Here is a 21,678-nt window from a genome sequence, read left to right on the forward strand (position 1 = left end):
GGCACCCAGAATAGGGAGGAAATGAGGACCAAATCCTGGCCCTGTCTGTCCAGCCACCAACTATTGAAGGATATGTCTTCACTTCTTTTCCAAGTAGGAGTTTAAGTCCAGTAGCTTCTGTATTTGAGAGCTGGACTACCACCCTGTTCTTCCTGATGCCTCTGCATTCACCGACTCTGGAAGCAAGGCTTGGCCCAGGCTCCTTTGTGCGTTATGAGGATTTGGAAATGGGGCTGGGCTGGCCCAGAGTTCCTGGGCATAAAGCCACGTCAGAAGCTTGGGGGATGGGAGGGAACAAGGGCAATTTCCTAGGTTGTTTGTGCCACTGCACCTCCCAGCAGCTTTGCATAGCTTCCTGTCTGTCTTGCTGCTTTGCTGGGGCTGGGGCTGTGCCATTAAAAGTCAGGTCATCTCCTTCTGTTTGTGCTTTCTTTCTGGCCTCTGCCTCTGTGCTAGCTGGTGGGAGCCTCCTGCCAGGGCCCTGGGGAAAATTTCAACTTTGCTAATAGGCACCCGAGGACCCATGCTGATGTCAGCATGTGAGGTGGGAATGGCTGGGGTGAGGAAGCTTCAATCTCAAGAGTAGGAGACACCAACCCTGCCCTTGCCTACCCTCCCTGGTGATTCAGGGACACAGTGCCCTTCCTTGGGGAACAGGTTTCAAGCCCAGCTACAGCAGGACCCAGCAAAGCAGGCAGGAAGTGGCAGGTGGAGTCAGCCACACCACTCTGCCTCATTAATCATTAACCATGTATGAGCTAGAACCGTCAGGGAGACAGGGGCCAAAATGGCTGCCACCTCCACTCCCCTTGCCCCCAGGCTAACGATGGGAGACCTGTTAATGTAGCTGTCCCAAAGCCTCTTCAGGTGTTTCCACCCAGAAGCCCTTGCCTAGCAAACCCGCTGGGTTGCTTTGACGAAGCTACCCACCCCTGGGAGTGAAGGAAGGAATGAACTAGTTGAGTGTGCTTTTAGGGGGCCCTGGTTCCAGTCCTTGGCACAGGTGGAAGCCAGCTCAAGCCAGAGCAGCTTTAAGTTTTTGACTAAGACAAGCTAGAAGACTTGCCCACTGCCAGCCAGCCAGATCTAAGGTAAGGAACCAGCCTCCTTACATGAAATGATGAAGTCACACCACTGCCAACTCTATACCAGGTGTTCCCTTGGAAATGGCAACCAGATTGTGGGCCCTTTGCACCTCTTCTCTCACTCCAGAATCATTGAGACTAAGATCTACACCAACCTGCTTCCACTTTATTCTTGTTTACACATTCTCCTGCTCCTGGATTTGGAGGCAGAACATGATGTGAGCTCAGCAGTCCTGCTCAGAGCCATGGACCATATTCTGTCAGTTCCCTTTTCCCAACCCCCACCCTGACCTACTCAGTCAGGCCCCTTACCCAGGTGTTGCTCTTGGGGATCAGAGAGCAAAGAGGTCCCCACCCACCTGCCCCCATCTGTTAGAGAGCAGTCCTGGATAGAATGGATGGAGCTTCCAATGAGGATTGGGTGCCTCTTTCCAAGGCACAAGGGGCCACCTTCTCAATGCAGCCACTGGTTTGTTCAGATTTGGGTAGTGTGCTGGCCAGGAGCTGGGGGCTGCAGTGCCTCCAATTGGCTGAGGAGGACAGGAATGTGAGGGCGCTGCTGGGGGTCCACAGTCATCATCGAGGCCAGCAGCTGCCGTACTGCTGAAGAATGCCTGTGGAGGGAAGAGGGGAGGGTGACTGGAGGACATCATGCCCCCTGCCAAGGTGCCAACTCAGCTAATCCAGGGCGGTCTGAAATGCTCAGTGCCCCTCGTACTGCTCACCTGGGGCTTTGCGGGATGCTGAGTTGGTTCTGCACAGCAAGGGCCACACTGTCACCCTTCTGGAACACCAAGTCATAAGGGCCTTCCCCAAACATCATGGCATACAGCACGCAGCCTAGGGACTGAGCACAACTTGGTTAATCCCTGGAAGGGGACCAGTGGAGGTGACATTGTTCCCCTTATTTCTGTGGTGAAAGGAGACTACGTAAGCTAAAAAGAATACGCCAACCTCAGCCACATGGCACCATCAGGGCCCAGAGAAACTGCCAGTGAGCTGGAGGCCTCTGCAGCCCTTGCTTAGCCACTGCCTTCAGCACTGACACTGAGCTGTACCCACCCTGTTCAGGGGCAGGGATTATACCACTTCCTGTGCAACTGAGTATGGTATCAGTGACAGTTCCCAGGAAGGAAGTCAAGGAAGATGGGGACATATCATGGTTCCTGGGGCCCCATGCAACAGAAACCACCAAAGACCTACTTCTCTACTCCACAGTAGGTACAGAGCCACACACCCTCTCCACCCAGATTCCCACCCACATGCTCCTCACCCAGACATCAGTCCGCTCATCGATGACACAGTGACTCTGCACAGAGAAGAGCTCTGGGGCTCGGTAGGAGATGGTGCACCGCTGGGCCGCCCAGTCCTGGAACAGTGGCCCCAGAGCTCAAAAGTGGAGCACAAGCCACAGTCATGTGACCAAATTGGGGCATGCACCAGAAGGGGTTTGGGGTGAACAAGTGGGCAAAGGAACCTGGAGATTCTCTTACCTGCAGGGTCAGGGCCTGGCGGGAGCTCTCCACATGGATGCATGCTTGATTCATGGAACCCAAGTCCATTAAAACTGGCTGCCCCTCATCTCCAAGCAAGATATTGGTGGGCTTCAGGTCCCTGTAGAGAAGTGGAAATGACCCATGAGCATCCCAGGACAGGAAGGCTGAAATCCCAGGAAGCAAAAGAATCATGCAGGCTGTTTCCTGGGAGGAGAGCAGAGATCTCCCATTTTTCTTCAGGCTCTTTCTTTCCACCCGAGCAAATACACAGGGCCTACTGACCTGTGGGCATAACCCTTGGCATGAATGGCCTCCAGGCCTCTGCAGATACCCAGCAGCAGCCGAAGGATTTGGTCCTCAGTCAAGAAGTTGCCTTTGTCCTTCAGCCTTTCTATCTCGTTCCATAGCGTACCTCTCTGCAACAAAAGTTTCCCCACGATTGGAGCCATGTTTTTGAAGCCTTTGCTCCCTGGACCCGGTCCCTTCCCTTGTCAAAGCCTATCAACCCTCTCGCCACACACTCCTTGAACCCCGAATCTGATGTGGCCAAACCCAGGACATGGCCTCTGCTTCCTAATATCCTTGACTGCTCACACAGCCCTCGGTAGGTGGCTCTTTTTCAACCCCGTCCATAACCAGGAGTCTTTCTGACCTTGAAGAAAGGTAGCAGCAGCCAGGCCTCATGCTTAGCACCCCGCTCCTTCAGACAGTAAGCCATGAGGCGAAGGATGTTGGGGTGATGGAAGAGGCGATGCATGTCCGCTTCTCGCTGGGCCTCCTCCTGGTCCTGCTGCTCGTGACACAGGATTCGCTTCAGGGCGTAGAATTGTCCATCATGTAACCCCTCCACTAGGTCCACATAGCTGAACCCACTGTGGGCCAAAGGGGTCAGTGAAGGACCACAGTCATCTCCCACACAGCTTGGACCCAGAGGAATTCCCTGGGACTGTCTCTCCCATTTAGTAGAAACCCTCCCAAGATGTGGCTCTAATAGAAGTCTGAGCTCCTCAACAGTAGGAACATGGAAATCCTAGGGGTCCTATGGTCATAATACAGTGCTCTGCATGTGACAGATGCTTAAATGAATAGCCAACATTTATTAAGTGCTTATGAACCAGGCACTGGTTGAGACATTTTATATACATTATCTCATTTAATCCTCACAACTCCATTACTGAGACATGATAATCACTCCATTAGGCAGATGAAAAAACCATGGCTTATCAAGGTCACATAAGGTGATCTAGCAGGCCTTGCTCCAGAATCTACCTTCTTGACTGCCATGCAGCTGTCAGGTGAGTTAGAGAACAAGGATAGAACCTTTCTGCCCCAAACATGTGCAGACAGCTCTGTTCCTCAATGACCATATCCCTGGGGACTGGCTAAGTGATTTCCCAACACTCACCCCTCCCCCAGTTTCTGGATGAAGAGGTAGCGCTTATTGTCAATGATGACAGTTCCCCGAGAGCAGACACACAGTGCGTGGCCCATAATGTCTCAGTCATCCTCCTCAAGGGTGGTCTGAGGCTGCCAAAGGGTTCGTCCAGGGTAAGTGGGCTCTTCAGGTGATGTGCTGGAGGCCCAGCGGAGCATGCTGGAAGGAAAACAACGGCAGGGTCGCAAGTCTGGCACAATGCACATGATCCCTGAAGTACCAAGGTGGACAGCTCAGGCCCAGGTCTTGGAACCTACATTGCCCTCTAGAGAAAACTGGCCCTGGCGATACCAACTCCAAGGCTGGGTCAGGTGCCTGAAAGCCTCTGGACACGCAGTGACTACCAGGCCACTTCCTCCAACCCCAGCTCACTTTTGGGCAGCCCCCGCCCCCACGCCCATCGGGCCGCAAAGGCAGGGCGTAGTTTCAGAAGAGGTGCCGCCCACCCCTGGCCTCTGCGCGCAGAGCCCGGGGTCGCCCACAGCCAGGAACCCTCGCCCCCCCCACCCACTGACCTGGCTCAGGCGGGAGCGAAGCGCCAGAGACCGGAAGCGGTGCTTACGTCATCAGTCAGCGCCGGCGTAACGGCCCGCGGTGTCCTAGCAACCGCTGGGCACCCTGACGATGTGGGGGCGCAGAGCAGAGAGGCCGGGGACGGGCTAGGCCTGGGGGTGGACGGGTCCCAGGACCCGGGTGAGGGTTCCCTACTTGGCCTTCAGTAGAGGTCAAGACGCAGGCACCTGCGCCAAAGGGGAGAAAAGCCAGCGCCGGCCCGAGGCCCCCAGGACCTCCATCTCCCAATGTCGGAGGTAGGAGGCCTCATACCGCTGGCGCGCTGGGGCCAGAAAGCGGCTGACTACAGTCCATCTCCGAGGGGATTCCAGGGAGGGGCGGGTGCTGGAGGCCTGGACTCCTGGAGCTCTTATCCCTAACAATCTTCCGGGCTCTGGCCTGTATCCCCCTACCCCTAGTCTCAGTGATTAAGAGCTCAGGCTCTTGAACCAGACTGCTAGTTTCTAAATCCGGTCTTGAGAGCCTAGTAGCTGTGTGACCTGGGCAAGTTACTTAACCTCTCTTATCCTCACTTTTCATAGCTGTAAAATAGGTATAATAGCACCTAAGGCTAAATGCATTAAGCGTGAGGCCAGACTTACTAGTTCAAGTCCCAGCTCTACTAAAGTAGTCGTCTGACCTTGGACAGGCTACTAAATGTTTCTGTCCTTCAGTTTCCTCATCTGTAAAATGGGAATGATAATTGTCTACTTCATGGAGTTGTTTGAAGATGAAATGAGATGTAAAGTGCTTAGCACAATATCTGACACGTAGCCCTCAGTAAGTGTCAATAAACAGTAATAATAATCATTATTATTACCCTGATCCTCATATCCCAAGCTTGGGACTGTGAAGGCAGGAGAAATGGAAGTTCACAAATTCCCAAAGCCTTGGCACCAAGCACTTGTCCTTGACATCTCTTGCCTAGGCAGGCAGGGATAAGTTGGAGAGGGGTGCACTTCCAAAAAAGATGGAATGGTCAGGTGGTCAGGATGGGCTCTTTTGCTGAAACAGGGCTCTCCAGGAAAAAGGTCCGTCTTGTAACCTGGTTCTCCTTTCGACACCCCCAATCACCATGAAGATTTTCCGGTGGTTTCCCTTAGTTCTGAACCTATTTTTGCCCCTTGGTTCTGACATTCATTCACCTAGATTTAACCTGCTATGTGCCAGGCCCTGTGCTCAAGATGGACAAGGCACTCCCTGCCCTCAGGGAGCTCAGTCTAGGAGAGCAGTGCTTCTCAATCTTGAATGTGCTTAGGATCGTCTGGGTATCTTGTTAAAATACAAATTCTGATTTTATAGGTCTGAGGTAGGATTTGAGATTCTGCATTTCTAACAAGCTCCCAGGAGATGCTGATGAAGCTGGTTCGTGAACTGCACTTTGAGTAGCAAGACGTAGAGGATTTTACAAACTAATAGAGTAGCGGGTGGCTGTAGGCTGGAGACAAAGTCCAGGCTAACCGCCTGGCAACTTGAGGTGGTCTCCGCCCCCTTGCTCGCTGAGGTTCCCTCCCAGGAATCCAACACGTGATGGTCGGACGGCCGTCTCAGACTAGAGGAGCCCAGTAAGCGCCATGGCTCCTGAGAAGCTGCCCCTCCTTCCGTCCTTTCTGCTGTCGCTCTTGACACTGCTGCTGCCGCTCTTGACACTGCTGCTGCCCCAGGTAAGATAAGAGGGTGGAACCGGCCGGCTGGGAGGGGTAGGGTGGGATCAGATCAGGCAGATGAGAAAAAGTCAACAACAAAACAATCGGCAAGGGAAGTTCCATCTGCTCTGCTCTTGGCAGACGCTGAGCCTCACTGCAGATTTTGCTGCTTTCCCTTTGCAGGCAGACACCCGGTCGTTCATAGTGGATCCGGATCATGACAGGTTCCTCCTGGACGGCGTCCCGTTCCGCTACGTGTCTGGCAGCCTGCACTACTTCCGGGTACCGCGGGTGCTCTGGGCAGACCGGCTTTTGAAGATGCGAATGAGCGGCCTCAACGCCATTCAGTTGTAAGAAGTGCTCGCGAGAGCGGTGGAAGAGTGTAATTTATTCTTCCTACCGCCCCCTTAGGAAGGGGGTCGGGACAGGAAGACGGTCTCGGTTTGAAGAGGGGTTAGAGCTCCAGGCTTCCTAGGCCAAGGTGGGAAAGGGCGGGTCATGAGCTCCCAAAGGCTTCCTGGAGATTCCCTGGAAGGCCTGAGCCCTTAGGCCTCCCTGGCATTTCCCTACCTTGGGCCCTGTTAACCTTTTCCTTTCTCAGTTATGTGCCCTGGAACTACCATGAGCCACATCCTGGGGTCTATAACTTTAATGGCAGCCGGAACCTCATTGCCTTTCTGCACCAGGCAGCTATAGCGAAACTGTTGGTCATACTGAGACCAGGACCTTACATCTGTGCAGAGTGGGAGATGGTGAGTTAGCTGGGATAGAACAAAAGCTACCTATGTACAGTTCTAGACTACTCCCATCTGCCCATATTCTAGGGCCATTTCCAGCACTGTACTCAATTCCCTCCCTTCTTAACTGGCCAACACCAAAACAACAAAACCTACATGCTTCTTTGTTGTCTTTATGTTTGTCTCAGGGGGGTCTCCCATCCTGGTTGCTTCAAAAACCTAAAATTCATCTAAGAACCTCAGATCCAGGTGAGTTGACACAAAAGATTTAACCCAGAAAAAACGCAAACAACAAAATGGGCCATTTGGGTGCCAAAAACAGGAGAGACTATTCCCAAATTGGAGGTCATCATTCAAAAATTTTATGAGTGTTTCCTTCATGCCCAGCAGGATGCTAGAAACTGGGGCACCAGACAAACCTGCAATGGAGCTTAGAGTGGAAGAGACCAGTTTTTTAAAAAACAAAAAACCCTATAAATAAGATTATTGCAAACTGTAAAAATATCATACGGTACAAGAAAATAAACAAGGAGTTGAGATAGTGAATAACAGAAAGGGTCTCTTTTGGGTAGGGTGGTCAGAAAGGCTTTTCTTCAAGGTTGAATTTAGGAGGGTTAAAAAAAAAAAAGAAAAGGCTTTTCTGAGAAGATGACATTTCAGTTGACTTCTAGGGAAGGGAAAGCACTGGTCATGTGAAGAGTGAGGCAAGAATATTCCAGATGGAAGGAACAGTATCTTCTAAGGCCCCCAGAGATGGGAAAGAACATAGCATGATTGAGGAACTGAAAGTGGAACAGCATGGGTGGAGCATAGTGGGTAAGGGAGACAGTAGTGTGACATGAAATTGGAGATAAGATAGAGACAGTTGGTGCAGAGCCTGGTAGGCCATTGGAAGAGATTTGCATTTTATTCTAAGTACAGTGGAAAGGCATTGAAATAATTTTACCAGAGATGTGATCTGATCTGATCTGTTTTAATATTACATTAGCCTAGATGTGGAAAATGGATTGAGGGGAACAAGAGTGAAAGTAGAGAAACTAATTGGGAGACTATTACTGTAGCTGCGGACAGAGATGACGGTGCCTGGACTAAGGTGATGGTGGTGGAAACAGAAGAGGGCAGAATTCAGATATGGTTTGGAGATAATAATCACCAGGACTTGGCTTGGTGCAGTAGCTCATACCTGTAATTCCAGCACCTTGAGAGGCTAAGGTGGGAGGATTGCTTGAGGCCAGGAGTTCGAGACCAGCCAGAGCAAAATATTGAGACCTCATCTCTACAAAAAAATAAGAAAAATTAGCTGGGTGTGGTGGCACATACCTGTAGTCCCAGCCACCAAGAGGCTGAGGGAGGAGGATCATTTGATCCTAGGAGTTCAAGGCTGCACTGAGCTATGATTGCTCCACTGTACTCCAGCCTGGAGTACACTCTGACAGAGTGAGACCCTATCTCTAAAAAACATTTTTTTAATTAAAAATAATAAAATGATTAAGTATTTATGGAACACCAACATGCAGACTCTATTTTGTTTAACACCACCAATGACCTCTACATTGCTAAATCCATGGTGATCTCTCAGGCCTCATCCTCTTGGCCAATCAGCAGCATTTGACACAGCTAGTCACACTGTCCTTTGAAATACACTCTTCTCATGGCTTCTATGATACCTCACTTATCTGGTCCCTGCCCCTGCCCTCAATCTTTCTGACCACTCTTTCTCAGTCTCTGGTTCTCCACTTTGCTTTCCACTAAATGCTAGAGTGTATCCGGGTTCAATCCTTGGACGGTTCCCTTCTATGTATTCTCATTCCCTAGGCAGTCTCATCCATTCACATGGTGGAATTTAAATTCCACCTAATAGCCAATGACCCTGAAATATGTATCTTTAGCCAGGACATTTCCCTTGACTTCTAAACACATATATCCAGCTGCCTACTTAACTTCTCCATTTGGACAAATAAAAGGTATGATGATACAACTAAGCTCTTGGCATTGCCTCCCAAACCAGCTGTTCCTTCAGTCTTCCCATCTCACTTAATGGCAACTCCATTTTCCAACTGGGCAGACTAAGCAATATGGTGTAACCCTTCACACCTGACTTTCTCACACCCCACATTCGATCCATCAGAAAATCCTGTCAGCTTTACCTTCACAAACATTGAATTTAACTACTTTGTATCATGCCCACTTCTACCACCCTGGTCCAAACCATCTCTCTGAGCCGGCTTATTTTAATAGCTTCCTAACTGGTTTCCCTTGTTTGCCCTCTCCCCCGTATAGTCTATTCTCACTTATGATCCTCGTAAAGCTTAAGTTTAAATATACATCTCAGATCATGTCATTTCCCTGCTTAAACCTAATAGGTGCTCATTTCGTTCAGAATATGAACCATAAATTCCTTAAAATGGTCTACTAGGTCCTACATAATTGGTCCCAGTCACTTCCCTGGCATCTGCTTTTCTCCTCCTTGTTTACTCAGCTCCAGCCACACTGGCCTCATTGCTGTTTTTCAAACCCACCAGGCCTTGGGCTTTGAGGCCTTTGCACATGGTGCCTCCTCAGTCTTCCTGGAGAAATCACCTCAGTGAGGCCTTGGCCACTCTCTAAATTTTAAGCCTGCCTTTCCCACCATTGTATGTCTTCCTTTTCTGCTTTATTTTTTCTCCTTGGCACTAATACACTATGTATTTCACCTGATTTACTTAATTTATTGTCTGCCTCCCTCACTAAAAAGGAAATTACACAAGGGCAGATATTTTTGTCTGTTTTATTTGCTTCTAACATCCCTAACACATAGAACAGTATTTAGCGCATGGTCAGCACCCATAAATATTTGTTGAATGAATGAATGTGATTTAGTGTATGCTTGGATTAAAAGAGGCAGTAAAGCAAAGGCCTCCTTTATACAGAACATAAAATGTAAAGGAATAATATTTTAAGAATTAAAAAAATCCCTCCCAGGCTGGGCGCGGTGGCTCACACCTGTAATCCTAGCACTCTGGGAGGCCGAGGTGGGTGGATTGCTTGAGGTCAGGAGTTCGAGACTAGCCTCAGCAACAGCAAGACCCCGTCTCTACTAAAAAATAGAAAGAAATTATCTGGCCAACTAAAATATATATACAGAAAAAAATTAGCTGGGCATGGTGGTGCATGCCTGTAGTCCCAGCTACTGGGGAGGCTGAGGCAGTAGGATCGCTTAAGCCCAGGAGTTTGAGGTTGCTGTGAGCTAGGCTGACGCCACAGCACTCACTCTAGCCCGGGCAACACAGCGAGACTCTGTCTCAAAAAAAAAAAATCCCTCCCAAATATCTTTCAGTGAATCCACCTTTGAGAGTCTTCTATCTGCTAGGCTGTGTCCTTAACAATAGGGATGCAGCAAATTAGCCTGACAGACAAGGTTCCTGCTCACTAGTGGGGGAAATCAACAAGAAACAATTACAGAAATAAATGTTCAATTATAATTTGTTAAGTATTTAAAAGAAGTATGAAACAATGTAAAACTGTCTAATGCGGGGATCTATTCTAATCCGGACTATCAGAAGTTTTCTTGCAGAAGTAAGACGTAAGAATTGAAGCATGAGTTGGAGTTGGCTGGGTAAAGGAGAGGTAGAGAAAGTGTCAGGCAAAGGTAGTAACACGCATGAAGACTCTGAGGGTGAATCACAAAAATCACAAGGAGCTGAGAATTTAAGTCATGATGCATAATACAGGTTGAGTATCCCTTATCTGAAAATGCTTGGAAGAAAAAAAAAAAGAAGAAGAAAAGAAAAATGATAAAAAAAAAAACAAAACTAACTTCCTTTCCTCCTTAAAAAAAAAAAAAAGAAAAAAAGAAAAGATGAAAATGCTTGGGACCAGAAGTGTATCCAATTTCAGGTTTTGGAATATTTGCGTATACCTAATGAGATATCTTGGGGATGGGACCCAGGTCTAAATACAAAATTTGTTTCATATACACCTTATACACACAGCCTGAAGGTAATTTTATATAATATTTTAATAACTTCATGTATGAAACAAAGCATGTACATTAAAACATCAGAAAGCAAAGGGCCAAATGTGGAATTGTCTACTTGTGGCATCATATTGGTACTCAAAAAGTTTCAGATTTTGGAGCATTTCAGATTTCAGATAGGGATGCTCAACCTGTGTGATGATCTTTTGGTTGATGACTTAAATAACCTGCAGTGTCAGTTACATCAGGGTACAGGTCAGACAGTCTACATTTCTGTGAATTCCCCTGCTATGGCAATCTCAGATATGAGTTGATTACATAATAATAGCTAATATTTTGCCTACATTTATTTTTAAGAAAACACTACTTTAAAGTTTCCTGTGTTCAAATTTCATTGACATGCATATATACAAGTGCTTAGGGTTGAGAGTTTCTTCTGCCAAGAGTCACAGTTTCCCAGATTTAGTTGTGGGCAACTGCAGCCGAGAGTATGGGCAGCACTTAAGTCACTAGCAAGGATGCTAGGGGTGGGGCTGTGCTGGTGGTGGCAGCCCCTAATGTGCAGAGCGCTGCTATTTCCTTTAGACTTCCTTGCTGCAGTGGACTCCTGGTTCAAGGTCTTGCTGCCCAAGATATATCCCTGGCTCTACCACAATGGGGGCAACATCATTAGCATTCAGGTACAAGGGGGAAGTTGAATGGGCAAGGGGGAAGGAGGTACAAGGGGTCCTTGACCACTACCTCATAACTGGGCTCCACTTTTTCTTCCCCCTGGCAGGTGGAGAATGAATATGGTAGCTACAGGGCCTGCGACTTCAGCTACATGAGGCACCTGGCTGGGCTCTTCCGTGCACTACTAGGAGATAAGATCTTGCTCTTCACCACAGATGGACCAGAAGGACTCAGATGTGGCTCCCTCCAGGGACTCTATACCACTGTAGATTTTGGTCCAGGTCTCCAAAGCAAGGGTTAGGAGTGGAGTCTGGGGAAGGCACACCTCTTCTATGATATTTATCTTTTTCCTTTACGTCCTCTCTGCAGCTGACAACATGACCCAAATCTTTTCTCTGCTTCGGCAGTATGAACCCCATGGACCATTGGTGAGGGGCCAGAGGGGAGGGGAATCAAAGCAAGAGTCGGGGATGGGAATAGGTCCAGCTCAGTTCCCATCTCATTCATGGCTCCTTTCACTTCACACTCTAGGTGAATTCTGAGTACTATACAGGCTGGCTGGATTACTGGGGCCAGAATCATTCCACCCGGTCCGTTCCAGCTGTAACCAAAGGACTAGAGAACATGCTCAAGATGGGAGCCAGTGTGAACATGTAACTGAAGACACTGGGGCCAAATCTGTAACTGGGAGTTAGGGATGAAAGTTACGATTCAATGAGTTAGCTTTTACTTTCCCCCTCCCTCCCACTTCAGGTACATGTTCCATGGTGGTACCAACTTTGGATACTGGAATGGTGAGTCTAAATGGTCCCTGGGGCAGAAGCAGGGAGGACACAAAGAATTAGAATCTAAGGGCTGGATGAATTAAGATGTCTAGATGGTGAATGTGGCTACCACTGCCCCCTCTGCATGAAGCTCTTTGCTTAGTGCCTATCATTCAAAAGATATGTTGAATTAATTAAACTGGCTCAACCTCAGGTGCTGATGAGAAGGGACTCTTCCTTCCAATTACTACCAGCTATGACTACGATGCACCTATATCTGAAGCAGGGGACCCCACACCTAAGCTTTTTGCGCTTCGAAATATCATCAGCAAGGTGCCCTATCACTTTGTTAAGCTCCAAAGGCTTTTATTAATTTGGGGGAAAGGGGGAGGCCAAATTATAAAGGGATCCCATAAATTGGTGGTTGTTGTCTGGACCACAGAGCCCTCTGAGCATCCCATGGAAGCATTTCCCACTCACTCATGGGACTATGTGGGTGTGCAAAATTACAGGGTCTTCATGACCCCTGAAGCCCTTCCCTGGGGCCCAGGTTAAGAACCTGCTGTAGGGTCTTGGAAGAAGTGTTGTTTCTGTGGTTTTCCAATGGCTCCTGAGAGAATCTGGGCTCAGTTCCAGGAAGTCCCCTTGGGACCATTACCTCCTGCTAGCCGCAAGATGATGCTCGGACCTTTGACTCTGCATCTGGTAAGTTGCTCACCATCTTTTCTCAGATACTAACCCTTTATTTTCTAAATAGCCTATCCTCTCCTGTCTTCTATCCAGAAACCTTCCTCTTATTCTGATTCTTTCCGCTTATTCTAATAGGATGGGGATTTGTTGGCTTTCCTAGACATTCTATGCCCCCGAGGGCCCATCCACTCAATCTTGCCAATGACCTTTGAGGCTGTCAAGCAGGTAAGGCATAAACCCACATCTGGTGGGAATGCCAACCTCCCTCAACAGCTGGAGCCAAAAGTTCCCTCCAGCTTCCCATCTTCCTGACAATATCCTTGCTTATCTCTCAGTTCATCTCAAGTACTCATTCTTCCACACCCAGGACCATGGCTTTGTGTTGTATCGGACCTATCTGACCCATACCGTTTTTGAGCCAACACCACTCTGGGTGCCACATAATGGACTCCATGACCGTGCCTATGTGATGGTGGATGGGGTGAGAACCTAATTCCAGGCTAACTGCGGGCCCCAATTTCCTCCCTTCCCCACTACCCTTTAGCCTTAAGTTCCCCATATTTACCCCTTTCCCATCTACCTGCTCACATTTGAAGAGGTTTCAGGGATAAGCTGGGATGAGGAAGAGTTTGATTAAGAATAGAGTTTCAGAAGGGATGGGTAACTGACAGATGGCTACATTCTCTTTGCTCTCCAAATAAGTGTCCTAATGTGGTTTCAAACTATGCTTTGGCCACTCAGAGCTAGATGCTGAGCCCTTCCTTTCATATATCCTATCTCTTATCCGCAGGTGTTCCAGGGTGTTTTGGAACGAAATATGAGACATAAAGTATTTTTGATGGGGAACCTGGGGGCCAGACTGGATATCTTGGTGGAGAACATGGGAAGGCTCAGTTTTGGGTCTAACAGCAGTGACTTCAAGGTGAGCTAGCTTTGCCTAGTTATATCCCAGGACTTGATTGGGGATAGTCTGGCCTTAGAGCTTAGTAAATGATGACTATTCATTTGCTTTCCCTACAGGGCCTGTTAGAGCCACCCATTCTGGGGCAAACAATCCTTATCAAGTGGATGATGTTCCCTCTGATAATTGATAACCTTGTAAAGTGGTGGTTTCCTCTCCAGTTGCCAAAAAGTGCACAACCTCAAGCCCCTTCTGGCCCCACTTTCTACTCTACAACATTTCCAATTTTAGGCTCAGTTGGGGACACATTTCTGTATCTACCTGGATGGACCAAGGTATTGCTAATGGCGGTGGGGAGGGGAAGCAGAAAGTATCCTCTGATTAGAAACCCAAAAGGGGATGATTCTACCCCCTAGAGAGCTGATTCTTTCTTTTCCCACTCTCCCCCCCTCACCCTTCAGGGCCAAGTCTGGATCAATGGGTTTAACTTGGGCCGGTACTGGACAAAACGGGGGCCACAGCAGACCCTCTACGTGCCAAGACCCCTGCTGTTTTCTAGTGGACAGCTCAACAAAATCACATTGCTGGAGCTAGAAAATGTGCCTCCCCGGCCCCAAATCCAATTTTTGGATAAGCCTATCCTCAACAGCACCTTGCATAAGACATATATCTATTCCCTCTTAGCCGATACACTAAGTACCCCTGAACCAATGCGGTTAAGTGGGCACTGAAAGAAAGGTAGCCCTTGGATCTGGGACATGGAGTGGGCAGGACCCCTTGGTGCTGGCCATGGTGACCATAAGGAACCAAAGGCCAGAATGCCTCTGAATGTAAGTACAAGTGCAGATTCCTTGCCAAGCTTTATTGTGATTAAAGCTCCAGAGAGAGTAGCAGCTCCACACACCTCTGTGGCCCTGTCTTTGCCCTGGTTCCTGAGTGTCATTCACCCTAATCTTCCAAATACTCTCTTGTTTCATGGGGAAGAAGAAACCTAGGACTGGTGTAACTGTGCCCTCTTAGGGCCTAGAGTTGGCCCCAGGTGAAGCTGTAAGTGATCAGGAAGAGGGCCTCCCTGCCCGACGGCGATGATCCTGGAGGCAACGTGTGGAGCAGAACGAGAAGTCGAGGTAATGAAAGGGAATGAGGCCTTGGAGGGATGCCCCACAACTCCAGCAGCGTCTGAACAAGAGGAAGAAAAATGGCTGGACAGGTACCCCAGAAATTTTCCAACCCAAGCTCTCCCCATGCCTCCTCCTGCCATTTCTGTTTTTGCTCCAAAGGTTCCCAGAACATCTCAAATCCCCTCAACAACATTTCTGAATACTGTGTAGGCATTCATTCCACTTGCCCAGGATGTTCCCTACAACATTATAGTCCACCCAGTCACTCACCCTGGCCCACACTGAGCATTGAGGACTGCAGCATCAGGGATCGGAGGGGAAGGGGCTCCCAGCTGGGCAGCCAGTCGGCGCTCTGCAGCCAGAGCTCTCTGAGGGAAAAGGAAGTTGCATTAAGGACAAAGCCCCAGGTGGACAGGGTACCCAAGAAGTGACAGCTGCATACCGGGGAAGGGATTAGACCTCTAAGGAAACCTCACTGTGGAAGAGAGAACCTCCAGCCTCACCTTCTCTCGGTCACTGAGGGCGGCAAATCGCTGCTGTTCTTCTTGCTCCTGCTCCTCCTGCTCCCGCTGCTCCCGCTGCTGTTCCACCCGTCGCCGCCGAGCCGCCTTCTGCTCCCTTTTCCGTATAGCCTGCCGGGCCTCCATTTCTGGTGTCAGTGGCCCTGGCACCTGGAGGATTTCGGGAAGGTATTAGGTAAGACCCACACAAGCTATCCATGGTAAAACTTGTGGAGTTAGGAAGTTAGGAAGGAGTTAGGAAGGATCTAGCCAGGATCTATGATGCCTTCCCACTCTGCTTCTTCCTTTTCCGGCTGACCTGAGCCTTGTTAAAATCATAGGCATCTGGATTCTTCTCCATGAATCTTCGGAACTCATTACGTGTTGATTTGTCAGCTGCAACGGTGTAAGGTGGCCGGGCTCGGGAGTCCCTAGGTGTAAAGACCAAAAAAATGGGTTCAACTTGCCTCCTGCCTTTCCCAACATCACCCAGCCAGATCAAGGAAATACTGTCAAGTAGCCAATGCCAACTTTAGCCTCCAAATTATCCTCTCTATACCCAAATGGCTCAGGATGAGGACCCTCACTTACTGCACAGTGGGGTCAGCACCTGCCTCCAGCAGCAGACGAACCACTGAGCCTCTTCCAGCCGCGGCTGCTGCATGCAGAAGAGTAAAGCCACCAGAGCCCAAGGGGGCACTGAGCAGAGACATAACTCCAGAGTCTACAGGGCTGGCAGCTAGCTGGAGCTTCAGCATTCCAACATCTCCAGCTCGGCAAGCAGCTAGAAGCACATCCCAGGGCTCGGGCTGACTAGGGGCCTTGGACTCATCCAGCGAAGAGCCCAAGGAGGCTACAACTGCCTGGGCTGACTGTGAGAAAGGCTCATCGTGAGATTGTTGGAGAAGAGTCATATGTGCCCCAGCCTCCTGGCCTCGGCTTCTCTCCTTCTTATTCCTTCTTTTCCTCTTTCGCTTGGGCAATACTTCAAACTCACGAAGATCCAAGGTCCCCAGTGTCAACTCCACTAGCTCCAACTCTACCTGTAAGCCATCTTCTCCCTCTGACCCTGAACCTAGAAGAATATCTGATATGTCAAATCCATCGAAGGAATAAGCAGAGGGTGGAAGCATGTGGGCTACCTCAGATGCATAAGAATTGTCTATAAAGAGATAATCTAGATCATCCTGAAATGAAATTAAGTGTTTTTATTTTGTCATCCACATAAAATAGCGTATCAAGAGCTAAGTCCATTCTATCACATGCATAAATGAGGCTCTCAGCACAGACAAAGGCCCAGAAGGAGATATTCAGAGACAAAAGTCCCCAGACTCTCCCTGTGAGCAGCCTTAGGATGATGCACAACAGAGGAAAACACGGAAGTGGCCCTTAGCCCAAAACCACAGCATCCAATAAAAGATAGATAAACTATGTGAGATCCATGCAACACATGGATCTACTCTGTGCTAGGACTTTTCTAAGTACTGAGGGAACATCCATGAACAAAAGAGATAATAAGGGATCTGGAAAGATCACTAAACATGTCTCGGTAATTGCTATGACATATCCCATTCTATAAACAGACACTAGGTGTGTGTGTTGTATAGGGACCCATCTATAAATAGGGAAATGGGTCAGTTATGAGAGTAGGGAATTCGCCACTGCATTTCTAGGACAGAAACCCAGATAGATTTGACAATTGCCATATAGTACTCAAACCCTGTTTGTGAGATTCCTCATTCTGCCCAAGTGCCTCATTTTTATCACTGGAGACATCTCTTCTTTCTTCCTCAGTAGTCTTCTTCCTCTCCTCTCTCACAGCCTTCCAGTGGGTCTGAGGTGAGTGCAATCTGACTGCTTCCCGAGGGTCTTCTCCTGCCATAAAACAAAAGATCTTTCTCAAACTTAGCTGAAGAGAAGCCAGTCCAGATTTCTGTCAATGAAGATGTAATTGGGCAGCAGTCCAAGGGCTAGAAAACCCTCTGGGTATACAACTGAGAACAGAGGCTTAGGCTGGAGAGTATAGGAAGGTCTAGGGAGTCTGGGGATCTGGATCAAAGGCTCACCATGTATATACAAGGTTGTCAGCTTTTGGAGCACCCGCTGTAGCTCTTGGAAGGTGGGTCTGCGGGTGGCGAGGGGGATATCCCAAAGTCGGGGATCCCCCCTTTGCAGGGGTGCCCCATGGCCTCCAAAGAACAAGGACCGGCCAGAGTGGGGAGCACGCAGCAGTATTGTCCCAGCCTCCTCCAGTGCCTTAGCCCAGCCTGGCCCTGCCAGCAGATCACGAACATCCTACAGAAGAAAGTAACTCAGCCCTGCATATCTTCACTTACTATTTTTAAGTCTCCAACCCAAAGAGTGGCCCACAGATCATGTGCAGGAAGTGGTAGGTAGAAGATAAAACAAAGGGAGAAAGAAAGAGGACTAAGGCTCCTGGGATCCCTATTCTACCTGTGTCTACCCAGAAATAATGAAAATTGGAAGGATATAGGAGTCAAAAATCTCCCTACTGCAAAATTTAATGAGTTGAACTGAGAGGCAAAAAAGTGTGGATACCTTACCTTATATAATGTGACTTCATTATAGCGCCTCAGGTTGGCTCCAGCAGAACGTGGTGCCCCACCTCGGGCATCCCGAAGTCCTTGGGCTGTGCCCCGCTTGGCACGCACTGTGTAGCGGTGAAAGGTCTTGTGTGTCACCACTTCTCTTCTGTAGACAGCACAGACTCAGCACTAGGGATCAGCTGGTGCTCCCAGGCTAGTAGGATCCACTCCATCCTTACCCCATACAGCACCTCTTACCCTTGAAATACTGCACCAGCAAAGTGCCCAGCTGCAGCCATGAGCACCACGCAGCATCTGGGACCTCCACTTTGCAAGTTCTGTAGCAGCAGTTCTGCCTTTTCTGTGGGAACCTGCATGACAGAGAAGCAGCAGAAACATTCTATCTGTTGCATTCATTGAGAACAAGAAACGAAATGCCAGTGCTAAGTGCTGCACATACATTAACACATTTAATACAACCACCCAGAGGCTTGTTTCCATTTGGCAAAGAAATTTGAGGCTTGGAGAGGTAGTCAAGATGAAGTGACAGAACCACAATCCAAACAGAGAGTGGTCTATTTCTAAACTTAATTCTGTTACACTTGACCTTTCCAAGATTCAGGCCAGTTTCAATCCAAGACGGTGTTGTCAAGTGTGACACCCACACTCAACAGGAAGGAATGAAAATAGTGAGAAATAGACTGGGCTAAGGGGAAATCTTTGCTGAGTGTACAAAAGGCTGGGGTTGACCACATAATCTGTACTGTCACTTGCCTGGTGAGGGCCTAGGACACAGCGGTAGGCATAAAGAAACTGGCCCTGGGCATTTTGGAAAAGAACCCGATGAGGGTAGAAGCCTTGGGGTCGGTAAGGCTTCTCAAATTTAGGCCTCTCCTCATCCAGTGTCTGCAAGTCCTCCTCACTGGTTGAGTCTGAGTCTTCTGATCCTGAGATGCTGGAAAGATCTCCTGAAGACAACATGAAATATACAATCCCATGAAATACTCCATCCTTAATCTTTTCTTAAACTACTAAACTAAGGCCTTCTACCCCCATGTCCTCTCACCTGTGGAGCTCTGTTTTTCAAAGTCCAGGGCAGACAGGAGAGGCTTGTCCTTGAGACGTTGCTTTAGGTTAAACCGATGCCAGTCAAGCTTATAATGTTCCCTCTGGTACAAAGACAAAGAGGGAGGCAGAAAGCAGAAATATGCGCCATCCTGGTCTTGTATACTAACCAAGACAAATAATAGAATTCCAGGAAGTATGACCGGGTAACACTAACTGCCACAGTCAAAGTATGGACCTTTATTAATTTAAGACAAATGAAATGCCTACCTCTCCCTACCCATCATTACACTTTTGCTTCTAACATCTAGCTCTGTACCCTGACTTTTTACCTGTTCTTGGCGGTTTTGGAAGGTCTGGTCACAGGTTGAACAGCTTAACTTCTCTGAAATATCCATAGGATCCTGGAGTAGTTTTCTTTCTGGGCTCTCCCTCTCCTCTGAACCTAAATAAGGGAAGAGTAATTGGAGACAGAAAGGGAGCCCAAATCCACAGTGCCTGGAATTATATTCAGTGTCTGATACACAAAGCAGAGGAGAACACAAAAGAAAGAGATGGCATGACCTTGCCTTTGAGGAATTTACAATCTAATAATCACGAAATAAATGGTACTGCAGTCACTTTACGCAATAAATATGCTTCTAAAAGATGTGTGTAAAATGAATATGAACATTGTATTCAAATTAGCCAAAGATTGTTTAGAGGAATCCTATAGAAAATAATTTCTGATAAGTTTAAAATATTTAACTCTAGAAAAATTTCCCAGATGCCTTTTTTATTAAGTTTACATTTCCAATTACAACGTGCATTTTTTCTTTTCTTTTCTTTTCTTTTTGAGGCAGAGTCCCACTCTGTCACCCTGGCTAGAGTGCTATGGCGTCAGCCTAGCTCACAGCAACCTCAAACTCCTGGGCTCACATGTACTCACCAGCAAATTGGTTTCCCTGATCATCACCTAAGTACACATTTGGGAATAACACCAATTGGGTGCTGGACAGATGTAGGGGATGGGGGGAGGGGATGGGCGTATACCTACATAACCAGTGCGATGCGCACTGTCTGGGGAATGGACACGCTTGAAGTTTCAACTCAGGGGGATGGGGGGGAGCATGGGCAATATACATAACCTGAACTTTTGTACCCCCATAGTAAGCTGAAATAAAAAAAAAATAATAATCTAAAAAAAAAAAAAAAAACTCCTGGGCTCAAGCAATCCTTCTGCCTCAGCCTCCCAAGTAGCTGGGACTACAGGCATGCGCCACCATGCCCGGCTAATTTTTTCTATACATTTTTAGTTGTCCAGCTAATTTCTTTCTATTTTTTAGTAGAGATGGGGTCTTCTTCTTGCTCAGGCTGGTTTCGAACTCCTGAGCTCAAAGGATCTGCTCATCTCGGCCTCCCAGAGTGCTAGGATTACAGTCGTTAGCCACCACGCCCAGCCCAATGTGCATTTTTTCTAAAGAGAGATGCAAGAAAACATGTAGCCAAAGACAAACTGAAGTTATACAAAACCAATAATACATTGCTTTATATTCAACAAAAAGGAACAATTTGATTGGAATCCAATTAAATTTAGACTATATCTAGAAATTCTGAAATGTTTTTGAAGGCAATAGTGTTAATGTGAGGAAGCAAAAGACTTGTCTGGAGAGAATTGAGGGGCTTTGCTGGAAACTACCCAGAGATTAAGTGAATTTAAGACAAATTTTATCCAGCAGAAATATTAGTCAACGTGGGCTCCTAAGCTGGGGAATACCAATAAGAAGGCGTTCTCTAGTGGGGCAATAAGTTCCTAAGAGTCTTGTCACGTTCCATATGGTCCAGCCCAAACCTTCCCGGATACCTGGATAGGAAGTACGCGGAGCTGGGGCCACAGCCTCCCTGGGCGCGTGGCTCACCAGGCTAAGGCCCTGAAGGACTGGAGCATCCGCACTGAGGTCAAACAGGGAGACCGACGCAGGAGCCGGAGCTGGCGACATGGCTGAGCAGAAATTACTTAGAAGCAGCTCCTGGAGCAGAAAGGAGGTAAGAAACAGAGCTCCCCAAAACGAGATCCTACTGCCGCGTCTCCTGCCCGCCTGATTTGGTATCCCCCATGCCGCAAGGCACCTGGGCCCTCAACCTGAGGTCAGGATCAGCTGTGGAGTAAATACGTGACCCCAGTCCGCTCTCTGAAACCCCCAGTCTCGGCCCATAAAAGAATGAAAGGGGGACATCCAACTCCCAAATCTAGGCCAACAAAATTTAAATCACTGAGGTTGCCTAACAGACCGCTCTTCGTTACCCGAGCGACAAGCAAAGGCTGAACCGCAACTCGCCCCCGCCCTCAGAAGCTGCACCAAATGTCCCGGGAGCCGAGCGGCACGCACGTCCACAGTTCCAAGGCCGGATTTCTGCAACACCACAACAATCCCCGTCACTACGGAGCAGCGAAGAGGACAACCGGCGGCGCCTGCACCTGAGCCCCGCCCCACGTAGAGCACACTATTGGTCCTCTGACTGTTCAAGACCCG

General features: G+C 48.4%; 3 protein-coding genes across 12 annotated transcripts; 1 reads left to right on the top strand and 2 right to left on the bottom strand.

Annotated features, from left to right (window-relative positions):
* Nucleotides 1-1,229: 1,229 nt before the first annotated feature.
* STK16 (serine/threonine kinase 16) lies at nucleotides 1,230-6,459 on the bottom strand. Of its 3 annotated transcripts, none has more exons than XM_045560019.1 (8): nucleotides 4,532-6,459; nucleotides 3,987-4,175; nucleotides 3,234-3,453; nucleotides 2,864-2,997; nucleotides 2,579-2,699; nucleotides 2,359-2,454; nucleotides 1,811-1,932; nucleotides 1,230-1,699 (listed from the first exon to the last, which is right to left on the bottom strand). In XM_045560019.1, exons 2-8 carry the CDS (start codon nucleotides 4,070-4,072, stop codon nucleotides 1,561-1,563), a joined length of 918 nt encoding a protein of 305 aa, XP_045415975.1. In that variant the 5' UTR covers nucleotides 4,073-4,175; nucleotides 4,532-6,459; the 3' UTR covers nucleotides 1,230-1,560. The 3 variants fall into 3 exon arrangements, with proteins under 3 accessions (XP_045415975.1, XP_045415976.1, XP_045415977.1); XM_045560020.1 differs by lacking the exon at nucleotides 4,532-6,459 and adding an exon at nucleotides 4,274-4,464; XM_045560021.1 differs by lacking the exon at nucleotides 2,359-2,454.
* GLB1L (galactosidase beta 1 like) lies at nucleotides 4,587-14,831 on the top strand. 6 transcript variants are annotated; one of them, XM_045560012.1, is made up of 17 exons: nucleotides 4,587-4,825; nucleotides 5,871-6,232; nucleotides 6,398-6,564; nucleotides 6,816-6,966; nucleotides 7,140-7,200; nucleotides 11,492-11,586; nucleotides 11,685-11,859; nucleotides 11,948-12,006; nucleotides 12,110-12,231; nucleotides 12,302-12,372; nucleotides 12,557-12,675; nucleotides 12,973-13,047; nucleotides 13,168-13,257; nucleotides 13,400-13,513; nucleotides 13,823-13,954; nucleotides 14,053-14,268; nucleotides 14,395-14,831. In XM_045560012.1, the coding sequence occupies exons 2-17, from the start codon at nucleotides 6,143-6,145 to the stop codon at nucleotides 14,662-14,664; spliced, it is 2,007 nt and encodes a 668-aa protein (XP_045415968.1). In that variant the 5' UTR covers nucleotides 4,587-4,825; nucleotides 5,871-6,142; the 3' UTR covers nucleotides 14,665-14,831. The 6 variants fall into 6 exon arrangements, with proteins under 6 accessions (XP_045415968.1, XP_045415969.1, XP_045415967.1 ...); XM_045560013.1 differs by having other exon boundaries at nucleotides 6,073-6,232; XM_045560011.1 differs by having other exon boundaries at nucleotides 6,085-6,232.
* On the bottom strand, nucleotides 14,781-21,645 carry ANKZF1 (ankyrin repeat and zinc finger peptidyl tRNA hydrolase 1). Of its 3 annotated transcripts, none has more exons than XM_045560009.1 (14): nucleotides 21,505-21,645; nucleotides 21,009-21,174; nucleotides 19,498-19,610; nucleotides 19,167-19,269; nucleotides 18,875-19,068; nucleotides 18,359-18,471; nucleotides 18,119-18,266; nucleotides 17,621-17,849; nucleotides 17,274-17,429; nucleotides 16,146-16,629; nucleotides 15,874-15,985; nucleotides 15,558-15,725; nucleotides 15,325-15,422; nucleotides 14,781-15,112 (listed from the first exon to the last, which is right to left on the bottom strand). In XM_045560009.1, exons 2-14 carry the CDS (start codon nucleotides 21,142-21,144, stop codon nucleotides 14,989-14,991), a joined length of 2,178 nt encoding a protein of 725 aa, XP_045415965.1. In that variant the 5' UTR covers nucleotides 21,145-21,174; nucleotides 21,505-21,645; the 3' UTR covers nucleotides 14,781-14,988. The 3 variants fall into 3 exon arrangements, with proteins under 3 accessions (XP_045415965.1, XP_045415966.1, XP_045415964.1); XM_045560010.1 differs by having other exon boundaries at nucleotides 21,535-21,605; XM_045560008.1 differs by having other exon boundaries at nucleotides 21,450-21,603.
* Nucleotides 21,646-21,678: the final 33 nt, after the last annotated feature.

This window comes from Lemur catta, chromosome 8 (assembly GCF_020740605.2).
Source record: "Lemur catta isolate mLemCat1 chromosome 8, mLemCat1.pri, whole genome shotgun sequence".
Classification (NCBI taxonomy): Eukaryota; Metazoa; Chordata; class Mammalia; order Primates; family Lemuridae; genus Lemur; species Lemur catta.

Excerpts from the sequence above, each read along its gene's own strand:
- STK16 (XM_045560019.1), bottom strand. The coding sequence starts at position 4,072 with ATGGGCCACGCACTGTGTGTCTGCTCTCGGGGAACTGTCATCATTGAC. Across the intron at positions 3,454-3,986 it reads ATCCAGAAACTGGGGGAGGG|TGGGTTCAGCTATGTGGACC; the intron begins GTGAGTGTTGGG and ends TTTGGCCCACAG. Across the intron at positions 1,700-1,810 it reads AGCATCCCGCAAAGCCCCAG|GCATTCTTCAGCAGTACGGC; the intron begins GTGAGCAGTACG and ends TTCCCTCCACAG.
- GLB1L (XM_045560012.1), top strand. The coding sequence starts at position 6,143 with ATGGCTCCTGAGAAGCTGCCCCTCCTTCCGTCCTTTCTGCTGTCGCTC. Across the intron at positions 6,233-6,397 it reads TGACACTGCTGCTGCCCCAG|GCAGACACCCGGTCGTTCAT; the intron begins GTAAGATAAGAG and ends TTCCCTTTGCAG. Across the intron at positions 13,258-13,399 it reads CCTTTGAGGCTGTCAAGCAG|GACCATGGCTTTGTGTTGTA; the intron begins GTAAGGCATAAA and ends TTCCACACCCAG.
- ANKZF1 (XM_045560009.1), bottom strand. The coding sequence starts at position 21,144 with ATGTCGCCAGCTCCGGCTCCTGCGTCGGTCTCCCTGTTTGACCTCAGT. Across the intron at positions 17,430-17,620 it reads GACAACCTTGTATATACATG|GAGAAGACCCTCGGGAAGCA; the intron begins GTGAGCCTTTGA and ends GTTTTATGGCAG. Across the intron at positions 15,986-16,145 it reads GGTGCTGACCCCACTGTGCA|GGACTCCCGAGCCCGGCCAC; the intron begins GTAAGTGAGGGT and ends CTTTACACCTAG.